Source organism: Colias philodice, chromosome 16 (assembly GCF_061535455.1).
Source record: "Colias philodice isolate Cphi_HAF_F1 chromosome 16, ilColPhil1 Martin Lab GWU primary, whole genome shotgun sequence".
Lineage (NCBI taxonomy): Eukaryota > Metazoa > Arthropoda > Insecta > Lepidoptera > Pieridae > Colias > Colias philodice.
Window position 1 is genome coordinate 1,830,656 of NC_143101.1, and position 12,158 is coordinate 1,842,813.

The window sequence follows — 12,158 nt, forward strand, 5'->3', positions numbered from 1 at the left end:
AGAAAATATGATTAAAGGACAGATGTGCATCAGCTATGCTCAGAGCATGATGATAAAATCCTATGTAATTAAAACTTCTCACCCGGATACAGTACTGAGAAATAATTTAATAATATGTCAACCCTTATATAGCCTTTGATTACTATTATAATATTTCTGCTATGTACATCCGAAGATAATTCACGTCATAATAAATCTCAGTTAGTCAGAAAGGTGCCTTACCTTCCTTTCATAATATTAATCTATACTTATATTATTATATAAGTAGACTAGCGACCCGCCCCGGCTTCGCACGGGTGCAATGCTGATTCTAAATACACTATAACAGAAAAACTGTGAACGTTGTATAAAAAACATAGCGGCCCGCTCCGGGTTCGCACGGGTATAAAATAGATAGCCGGGCGGCCGGCCGGTACCGCCGCAAACGCTACGTCCCGCAATTTTTAAATCTGTAATATCTTCGAAAATATTCACTTAAATCATACGGTGTAAAGGGCCATATTAAATGAACAATGTATTCAAGGTATTTAATTGGTTAAGGATTAATGCTGTATTGGTTAAAATCGCATCGAAATTTAGCCATTATTTGTCGTAAAAAGTAAATGACAAAAAAAAGTTATTGTGGGTTATCCATAAGAGATAGATATATACCATCGCGGACTTTTCTGTAGACCTTTTCAATGTGTATAATACTTAGTACATTATTTTGATAAAACTCGTAGGGTTCAGCCTGCGTTTGCAATGTAAGCGGAAAAAATGTAATTTTTTACGACATCACATTAGAAACCTCAAAAATAACAGTACTTCTCCACTATTTAATGAATGTTATTATACATATAAACCTTCCTCTTGAATCACTCTATCTATTAAAAAAAACCGCATCAAAATCCGTTGCGTAGTTTCAAAGATTTAAGCGTACAAAGGGACATAGGGAAATAGGGACATAGGGACAGGGAAAGCGACTTTGTTTTATACTATGTAGTGATGATAAAGAGTTCGTTTGCTTGAACGCGCGTATCTCAGGAATTTCTGTTGCGATTTGGAAAATTCTTTCAGTGTTAGATAGCCCATTGATTCAGGAGCGGAGAAATGCGTTATGTAGGTAAAACCGCGGGACACAGCTAGTCATGATATAATGGACTTTAGTAATGTGATTATATTTTTTCTTCTGTGCTTCGTATTATTGACGATTATAATATTTGGAATAGTAAGTAGGTATAATGTGCATAGCTACTATTTTTTTTCATGAATAAACTTAAACTCAAACTCAAACATTTATTTATTCAATTAGACTTCTTCTAGAAGCACTTTTGAAACGTCATTAGGTACATATTTTTAACATTTACCACCGATTCGGAAAGCAGTATCTACGGAGAAGAATCGGCAAGAAACTCCATACAAACGTTTCGTGTCTTCAGGTTTTCCTTCTAAAATAATTAGAGAATTTTAAATATAATAAAACTTTACTATTCTGTGACAAAGCTTTTACATAATATTATCATTAATCTAAAAGGTCACTGAATTTGTATCAATGTAAAAGCTTATATCGATATCTATGACACAGCTTTTATATTATGATATCATCAATGCAAAAGCTTTGTTACAATGCCAACATATAAAGTAAATAAGCTGTAAAATGGTTAATTGGTTTGTGTCTATTTATTTTATGTGAATTATATTATCCTCATAATACACGTAGAAATTACGAAAGCATAATATAAATAAATAATAAATAAAGCATCACATCACTTTGAAGTTCATTTAAGAAAATTTCACACGCGTGGGTAGGTACTTACAAAATAGAGTTATTCAGGAAGATTTTCTTTTAACTAAAACTCTTGTCTACATACATAATAATCACCTATACATATAATTAAAATACAAAGTTAAAAAATAAAAACCACGTTTAATCTCATGAAGTTAATATCGTATATCGTAACTGATCCTTGATAAGTGTACAAAGTTGTCCATTTAAATTGGGTCAAAATCGAGTCTAAAGTAGTCAGTAACATATAAAAATGCAGGTGAAGCTAACAAAAGCGTTTTAAAATACCTCACAACGAATCAAAACTATCTTAAAGGGTATAAAAGGTCAAATTTCGACCTCTCACTTTGTTTCAATTAAACCATACTCACCCATCGATACACCACAGATACTCAAAACAAATCCAATTAGTGTATTACCTACTTCTTCCAATGTCAGGTTACGCAGCAATTAAATCTATTACATTGGAATTTGGTAAGTGAACTTGCCAATTCTTAACGCCAAGCTTCACAGCACGTGCAGCCGAAATATCGTCCAACCAAGTGTAGTATAAAACCTCGCTACGGATGCACTATGGTACATTATACACACATCCTCCGGAGACGCATCATCATGAAATACGTTAGTGTAAACCCTTAGTGACAGTGTTTGTGCTAGTGTCAAAGTGTTGAAATTTTATCTTTAAAGTTGGATTAGATGTCATGTTACTTAACTTTCGAGATGCGATTGTTTTGATTGTAGTTCAAAGTGATTAGATTAAAAAACATTGCGTGTGTTAGAAATTGCCTTTAACCATGCTAAGAAAGACGAAGGATTTAAAATACATAAATTAATTGGAAAATATGAAAAACATCTATAATATGAAAATTATATTTTCCAATAGAATCTTGAACCTTTGCTTAGAGCTCAAATTCCTGCAATTTAATTTTCTTCGTCAATAACGTGACCTTTATTCTCATTCGTCTCCAAGTCTAAGGCATTCAATTACACATAATAAACGTACCAAATAACTTATACATACGCATCTCATAAATAATTAAATTTACATAATATATTTTACATTTAATAGCATTGATGATAACACATGGCTTAAGTTTATGTCATATCTTACAAGCTCACGAAACCAACCTTAGCAAATGTCAGGATATTCAATTCTATGATTCCATTCACGTGAGCAATAAATTCTTTAAATTTTCAGTACGTGGTTTTGGCGCTCGTTTCCATGGCAACTGCTGCGAAATTGGACCAGGTTTATTTGCCGCCAAATGTGGCTTCTGCTAGTGGAGCGGATGCTGGTCTGCAAACTCCTTTTGGACCATCTGAAAGTCAATCATTCGGAGGGCAAAGTCAAAGTTTTGGTGGGCAAAGTCATGGATTTGGTGGGCAGAGTCAAGGGTTCGGAGGACAAAGGTTTACGCAAGAAAACCAGGGAAGTTTGAACTACAATAGACAATCAGAGAGATATGCAAACCAAGCTGAAATACTGAAATTTGAGAATGAATTGAACGAAGACGGATTCAGATATGCGTATGAAACAAGCGATGGAACTAAGGCTGAACAAGAGGGTGAGTAATTTTAGCTTTACTTGATTTATATAATATTTAGATATATATAGATCATTGTTCATATAACTCTCTCAAGATAACCGGTTAGTTTATATCATTGTTACCTTGATTACTCCAGAACTACTGAATAATAAAGGTTAAACAAGTATTTAATACAACAACAAAACAAATATTTCGTCTTTTTTATTGCATATTCCAATAGACTGTAAAAATACCTACAACGATCAACAATCAATTTCAAAGATGCGGCGTACCTAAGTACCTACCTATAAAAACCTTAAATTTAATCTTATACTCGAAATCGTTTATTCCATTAAATTTCTAACAAAGAAATCTAGAACCTAAACCTTTTAATGATATTTATTTGCCAATTAAGAAAATAGATAGGTTCGTGAAATATCGCAAGATATTTAGCCAAGCTGGCAAAGTTCGTGCATTCGCTTTAGTTTTCTTAAAATTTTATATTCATGATTTTCTTAAATAGTATCTCGCGCTCAAATCTATGTTACTTTTTTCTATACAGACAGCCTATAATACTGATATACTAACATACAAAATACACTTCGAAACGTAACCCTCCTTGCGCAGTCGGATAAAATGTATTCTACTTTAGATTATATGGATAACTTTATTAAATCTTGCACAATATTGATTGCAATATTTGTATTAATAACCAATCTTAACGAGGTAATCCTATCTGCATTTGCATCTACAAAATTATATTAAACCATAATTTTAAGATTATTCGTTTTGGTCATAAATATCCTAAAAGTTAATTACGTATTTAAACTATGGTTTTATGTGCTTCTATCTCTGGAATATGTATATTGTCGTTATGTAGTGAATTATAGTCCAATAAGGTTTAATTATAAAGTGCGTAAAGTTAATAATAGCGCGTTAATAAACTTAGATTTATAATTTTCATAGGACTTGGCTTGACTTTGTCTTTGACTATGAAAAAATAATACCCTAGAAAAGACATTTTAAAGCATTTAATTTGGCATACTTTTCATTACTCTGATAAATTATAAAAAAAATTACTTTGAAGCGAACTCTTACTAAATTGAAGGTGTCGAAACATTTTATTCATTTTCCTTACTGATGTATAAAAACCTCTTTAATAATTTGTTATCACGTCAAATTAAGTTACACACTTGATATTTGGCTATTCACGCAAGTAATATGTCATTTGCCTTTCATTCTAAGTAAAAATAACGATTCACTTATAATGGTTAGGGAGCCAGGTGCAAATTTGGTTCATTATTTCCTCTCAAGAGATAATTCGTCAGACGCATGAGAGTATAGTATTATAAAGCCTCGTGAACGTCAGCTGGCGCTCGGTTGGGGGGGTGAGCGGTTGTAGCCTCCCACGCACATAGGAAAAAAAATACATTCATTCATTCATTTCCTCTCAGCTAAAAATTTGTCAAATTGTAGCTAACCCAGTATCTCAACGAAAAAAAATAGTCAGCTGGTTACAACATGGTGTATTATACGTCAGCTGGTGTCTCGAACATGAAAGTTAAATTTAAAGAAAAATTTATTTTCCGTTATTTCCTCTCAAACAAAAATTTACCTGATGATAGCTTATATGTAACTGTGGATAAATATATATGTCAGCTGGCTGTATCTTGGTGGAAAAACCGTCAGCTGATACGGGAGGCTACAACCGCTCTTCCCCCCAACCGAGCTCCAGCTGACGTTCACGAGGCTTCATAATACTATACTTTGATGCATTTTACTAATTACCGCTTGAGAGGAACTTGGTCATAAAATCTGCTGCTGGCTCCCGGACCATAAATTTTGCAACATTACATAATGTTGAAGCCCACTCAAACACGTAATTAGAGCCTATAACTCGACAGAGCTTTCGACATTGCATCTTTATCTATTTTGAATGGACATCTCAACAGAAGAGCTCTCAAATATAGTCCTATACTTATAGTATGTTACATAGAGCCGTAGACAGAGAACCGTCTACGCATAGAGCTGTCAAATTATGTGATGGCAATTTGACATTTATCACCTAACCATTATGGACGATAGTCGCGTCACGGTTGTCAGTTACGTGGGGGTGTTTTGTGAAATGATTTATGGATGCTTCCGTTTAAAGCACTTGTATTGACAGACAGTCATAATATTGCACAGATTCTAGTTCATTGGGCCATGCCAAGGCCATGCCAATTTGGTTTTATTATTTTTTCTTTCTTAACTTGGACGAAATGTAAAAATAAACTTCACTTTTTACATTCATCATATTTTTATGAAAGTGAAATACTTATATATTTTTCAATATTATCATAACCTCTGCTTAGTATTGTAGTATTTTAGTGCAAAATTGTAGTATTTTCATCTTTTTAATATTATGATAGATAATTATTGAATTAATTATTTCAATTAATTTCAGAAGAACAGTTGCTATGGAAGCTCTATAATAAATTACAAAATTACATTTATTTTTAGCATTGCCTTTTTATTATGTTTAATTGAATTACTTACATTCAAATCACGACAAAAATGTATACGAAATGTGTTACAATTTAATTACGTCTTTGAGACTGCAATAGACTGCAATAAGTAGACTTCATTCGATAAAATAAATCAAATTCTTTCAGGTCGCGTCATCCCCGGTGCTCTTCCAGAACAAGGGTCCCTCCTGGTGACTGGCTCCTACTCCTATATCGGTGATGACGGTAAAACATACACAGTCACGTATGTAGCTGATGAGAACGGCTTCCAAGCGACCGGTGACCACCTCCCCACTCCACCACCCGTACCTGAAGCGATCTTGAAGAGCTTGCAACTTATTAAGTCTAATGGTAAGAGATTTTGGAACGAGGTTCCTTATCGCGCGTTGCGTAAGGGAAAAAATGAGATGAAAAGGGGTACAGTACGATTCAAACTTAATGGCAGCAGAAAACGTTATTTGCATTATCCATGCCGATTTTACTTGAGTACACTCGCTTCTGAATGCATATTTAGGGTCACTAGATAAATTATTACAGCCATTCCTTATTTATATTCAAATGACTATTTATATAAAATAGAAGCGTAGGCATGAAAAATTTGTGTCTTTCAACTAAAATGGATGTTATTAGTGAATCACATAGTAAGATTAAATTTATAGCTAATCGATTTTTTCGTTATTTTCAGGTATTTACAGCAGCCAAAAAAGTAGTTATGATGCTGATGCCGGTTACTAAATATTTAATTTATTATTAGACTGATATTATACAAACATAAAACTATTACGCGGGCTGGAACATTTGCTATAAAATTTCACAAGGCGCTTTATTTCTTAATATCACTTGATGTTCCGAATTAACTGTACCTGTGATTCAATTTAAAGAAAATAGTTTTATCAGTTGTATATAATTATGAATTTGTGATACATTTTCGAAAATTTCTTAATTCGTTTACGTTAATTAACTATGGTTTTTAGTTGAAATACAGCCAAGGCTTTATTGACTAAATAACTAAATAGAACGCTTTTGTTGTATTTCATTTAAACTACAGGTTAATAAAACTACAAGTTTTTATTGTTTTAAATAAAGTTAATATTGTTATAACTTTTTTTTATTTGCACTAAGTACCTATCTACCTTTTTTCACAAAATCATACAATTCTTATAATATTATTCTGGTTTGCATTCAATGATCGCTTAACTTGTAGAGCTTTTTTGGTAAAACCAAAGATGTTAAATGAATATTGAATAATCGATGTTTCATGGAATAGTTTTCATCTAAATTTATTCTTCTGTAAGTTTTTGCGTTAGAATTTAGAAGTAAGGAACATTCATCGAGATATATATTTAACTATTATTCTTAGGTATATAATACCTAGCAGGATTGTTTACAGACATAATAATAGCCAAGAGAATAGGAATGTGTAAAAATGTATATTAACTACTATAAAAATATATAAGATTTTAGGTTTTTGAGATTTGTTTGTGATTACAGATAGGTCCAGCATTATAATAATTATTTGTATGTTAACTTTAAAGGTTATCCTAAGGTGATCAGATCAGAACCAAACACAAGCACATCATTATAAGCAATTGATTTATGTTTACATGTTCTTAAATGCTATTTATCTATCAATGTACAACAATGTACTTCATGAGATTTTCTGGGATTCTATGAAGTTTAAAAATTTACAGATTTAAATAATTTGGAGAAAACAATATTAACTATATATAATCTATACATATAATAAAATCGTAGGAAAGTCAAAACTGTACATTGAATATTTTTTTAAAAGAATACATAATCCATGATCTATAATCGATATAGAAGCCAAAAACATAGTTTTTAGAATTTTTGTCTGTTTGTCTGTTTGTCTGTTTGTCTGTTTGTCTGTTTGTCTGTTTGTCTGTATGTTTGTCCAGGCTAATCTCGAAAAGTACTGCATAGATTGACTTCAAATTTTGCATGAATATTACTAACAGGTCGGGTGAGGCTTTTTTAAACATATTATCATGCTATCACCTCCGGGGGAGGAGCTGTGAACCTTTTTTTTTCTTACGTATTCCGTGTATTACGACAGCGTACAATCTAAAGACTCATGTTTAAATGTTGGTTTCGGGCAAGCCATGCTATTATCTAGCTTTACACAATAAAAACTATGTCATTTACGTAATTTGGGCAGAGAATCAGTTTAATGAATTTATTAGTATACAAATTTGAAACAGCGCCATCTATGAGATTTCGTAAAAATCAAATCAATTTACATGTTAACACTACTGAACACAATGTTAAAAATTAATAATTTAAATATAATTATGTTATTTATTTATTTAACTCTTTAACCCATATCTTCCCTTCCCTATAAGGTGCGCTTATAATTCGTGTGAATATACTACATTTTTAAAAGTGAGGGTAGATGTTTATTATTTTAAGTCAAACTAGACACCATTTCAGTTAATCTAATATTGATTGTGTTCATTGGTTACATTTTTAAAAATCTTCGTGTTTTACTCGAACCAGCATTCGAATTTTATCTATTCTTTATAATACAAAAAGGTTAGTTCGTTGATAATTATTATTCCTTCATCATTTACATGTTGTAAGTAAAAATATACTTTGACTGTTAATACTTTTGTTCAGTATTTACCTGTATGATTATTGCTTGGTAATTAATATAATATTTTCATGTCGTATACCTAATTAAAAACATAAGTTTGATGTGAAACTAGCTGGATTTATTTTTACACACTCACAGTCTTATATTTTGTGTTAATGTTAAAATAGTATTAATAGTGTAAATCATAATATTTTTTCACAATTAAAAATATTTCCTTTTTTTTGATGGTGTTGGCATCGAATTAAACCGCGCTGTCGTTTCGTTCACAAAAAGTGAAGTTATGAGGACCGAATATGTAGCCGCCTCAACTTACGGAAACGAGAGTAACCTGCGTTGTCTGTTAGTTATTGTATAGTCGAATTTAACGTTACATGGAAATTGGAATCTAATTATATGTATACTTATATACTTATATTAAATCTGTAGAGGTCAATTCTGTACATGAAATATATTTCCTAAATAACTATCACGAGGTGATTAGGGATCGACACTGACGCCAAAGTTTGAGTAGGAGTTCAAAGCTTTCTGATTATATTTGTCTACTAGCTGTGCCCGCGACTTCGTCCGCGTGGAATAGTGACTATGGGACCTATGACCATGGGCTCAGGGTGGGGCAACAATAATTGTTTTTATTTTCATGCTTCCACTCCCACGCCCACTCCCAGGCCCACGCCAACGCCCACGCCCACTCCCCTTCACAATTGGTACCTACCAGATCAAAGCCAGGGTAAGCGCCCCACCCAGCCCCACCGTGGCTACGCCCATGCTGAATTACTACTTAACATACAATTATTGAGTAAATACGTACTACCATAAATAATTAAAAGAATTGTTATTAAAATTCCTTACTAAACTGAGCTAAAAAACTTACGTACCAACCAACTTATTAAAGAAAATCAAGAAATGAAATGCCTAACCTATACCAAATAGTTACTACATAATATTGTAATTAAAAATTATGATTAGTATATAATATCGAAAATCAAAAAAGAAATGCCTAACTAATTCTACGTAAAATTTCTTTTAAATTATGTCATATTATTTTTTAGGAACCAGGGGGGGAGAGGAGCAAATTCTATTTCCTTCCTTTCTTAAATGGATGTTTTTAATAATGTATGGTGTAGCCACTGATCAGCTTAATCGATACTCAATTTTTATCAAATCCAGGAACAAATCCAAATTAGATGTTTCCTGTCTCACGCACGTAACTAAAGGCTGAAGAGAGAGAGAGGGAGCACGTAACTAAACCGTTTAGACGAAGAAAAGTGTATAGAAAAAGGAATAAATAATTTCATAAACTTCCCGACGATCTTTAAAAATAAATTATTATATCATTTTTTTCATTCCCACTTTTACCCCTATGTAGGTATAATAAGTGGATGAACCGATTTTGATACAATTTATCTAAGAACCAGCGTCGGAAAATATGCTGCCTAACAAAAAAAAAGCCGCATCTAATTCGGTTTACCTGTTAGCCAGCTACGGTGCCATAGACAGACACACACACACACACATAAATACATAGCAGTCAAACACATAACACCCGTCTTTTTGCGTCGGGGGTTAAAAATATAATACGACATAATTTAAAGGACATTTTATGTGGAAAATTTACCTATTAGAAGTAACCATAATGTTAATTTGACCCCCCCCCCCCTACTACCTCAGCTTACCCCCAAACCCTTGGGGAATTTTGATATGATCATCTGGACATGTAAAGGAATAACTGTAGCGTATAACAGATAAATTGCGTTTTATCGTACACTGTACAGTGTACAATAGAATGCCTTAGCAAATGTTCGCCGTGATTACTTATAAATTGTCATAACTTTTTTATTTATGAACCGATTGACATGAACTAAACACTAAATGTTAAATGAAGATTACCACAATACATTAGTGAAAATCGCATCTAAATCGGATAAGCCGTTTCTGAGATTAGCGTGCACAAACATACAGACAAACAGACAAAAAATTTTTTAACTACAGTTTTGGGTTCAAGATCGATTTAATAATAACACCTGCTAATTTTTTTCTACATATTTTCATTGTACAGACATCGCTTTTCCACAATTTTATTATATGTATTGATGATGATGATGATTGATGATTATAACACTCTCAGTCCGTTTTAACTTAATTTTTATTCACTCGCATCAGTGCCACCTAAAAAATCTTTATATCGAAATTCGAGCAAAGCTAAGAAAATGAGAAATAAGAGTTCTCAAGGATCGTTAGAGGTAAGAGGCTTACTATTGACCGAAAACAACATGTGTTATGCCGAGAACCTGAAACCGCTTCACAACGAGAATTGCGGCTCACAGCTGACCGCGAACGGCATGTACTATCCTGTGAAACCGAAACCTTCACTGAGAGGGTATAACGTCTCACAGCTGATCGCAAATGGCATATTTTATCTCGATAATCTGAAACTTTTACTCAATATGAAGACCGTTTGACAAATGATAGGGTGCAGCATAATATTATTCGATCTCTTGAAGATGAACATGAGCATAAGCAATGACTAGAGTAGGGACGCGAATATTACCATTATTTGAGACAAGTACGATTAATAAGTTTGTTTAATGAAAGATTAAGAATTAAAACTATATTTTGGTCTCTTGAAACGGACGAATAGCGAGAGGCCCGTCTTACTGTAGACAGATTTCGACAGTCTTAATGACTTAGAGGTAAACATAGAAGATCAATCTACGAGTTCGGTGGTGTGGTCCGACAAATATAAAAGTGGGTTTGCTTATAACCTCACAATTGATTACAGATCATCTTCTGTATAGGCGATATTAACGTAGTATGTTCTTTTTGTAATGCTTTAAAGAGGAGTAAGGAGTCGGCTTTCGTTTGAAGATACACCAGAACCTTTGAAATCACTACTTTTAGAGGAACATGTGCAATCTAAACAGTTCTTAGACAATATTCGCTCTTATAGTAGTGCGTTTTAAATGATCCTTTGGTGCTCAACAATTATCAGAGGATCCTTTCATGCTTACTTTTAAGATACAAGGTCAAGTTTATAATTTGATAGGATCCCTTTTGCCTGAAGGCCAACCTAAGTTTCTTCAAATATATTTTGTATTCGACTACAACGAATAGTCGAATACAAGAAATCAATATTTCTCGAATTTAAAATACATATTACAATTTTTCCTACAGTAGGGCGACGAATGTATTTTCGCATAGTAACGGAGGGGAACTCACGGGGGGTCGAGTGACGCGGGCCACGTACCACAAACATGCTTAGTTTGTTGTACCGAGCGCGAAAGAAAGTTATCGTGTTTTTAGTAAAATTACTATGTAAACTAACGTTATTTAATACTTAGGTACATATTATATAATGATGCGCTCAAACTGTTAATCTACATTTAATTTAGATTATTATTTGAATTACTAAGTAATGTAGAATTTAAATCAAATTCACTCATGTTTTCCTCAGATTTTCGATGTCCTCCGATTTTAAGATTTTCTTATCAGAGTATTCAATTTTAATGTAGTTAATTTTTATAAGAGACAATTAAGAACATTCAAAAATAAAGTGTCACGTATTTTTTTTAAACGACGAATGACGAAAAACGACGTAATCGCGGACGAAGTCGCGGGCAACAGCTAGTATTTTATATTTGCGTAAAAATGACAACAAAAAAAGCGTGTGTGCCGAGCACACTTTTCAGAAGTGAAACTCGCCGTCGCCTTGCCTTACACCATGACGTGACAGTATTGCCATGACGCGA

The 12,158-nt window shown here is 32.9% G+C and overlaps 1 protein-coding gene across 2 annotated transcripts; it reads left to right on the forward strand.

Annotated features, from left to right (window-relative positions):
- The first annotated feature begins 2,303 nt into the window (after positions 1-2,303).
- LOC149481444 (uncharacterized) lies at positions 2,304-6,899 on the forward strand. Of its 2 annotated transcripts, XM_089704601.1 has the most exons (5): positions 2,304-2,386; positions 2,964-3,117; positions 3,160-3,330; positions 5,946-6,149; positions 6,484-6,899. In XM_089704601.1, exons 1-5 carry the CDS (start codon positions 2,339-2,341, stop codon positions 6,531-6,533), a joined length of 627 nt encoding a protein of 208 aa, XP_089560727.1. In that variant the 5' UTR covers positions 2,304-2,338; the 3' UTR covers positions 6,534-6,899. The 2 variants fall into 2 exon arrangements, with proteins under 2 accessions (XP_089560727.1, XP_089560725.1); XM_089704599.1 differs by having other exon boundaries at positions 2,964-3,330.
- The last annotated feature ends 5,259 nt before the right edge of the window (positions 6,900-12,158 follow it).

Coding starts and splice junctions, on each gene's coding strand:
- LOC149481444 (XM_089704599.1), top strand. CDS start 2,339: ATGGTACATTATACACACATCCTCCGGAGACGCATCATCATGAAATAC. Junction 2,387..2,963: donor GACGCATCATCATGAAATAC/GTTAGTGTAAAC, acceptor TTAAATTTTCAG/TACGTGGTTTTGGCGCTCGT. Junction 6,150..6,483: donor GCAACTTATTAAGTCTAATG/GTAAGAGATTTT, acceptor CGTTATTTTCAG/GTATTTACAGCAGCCAAAAA.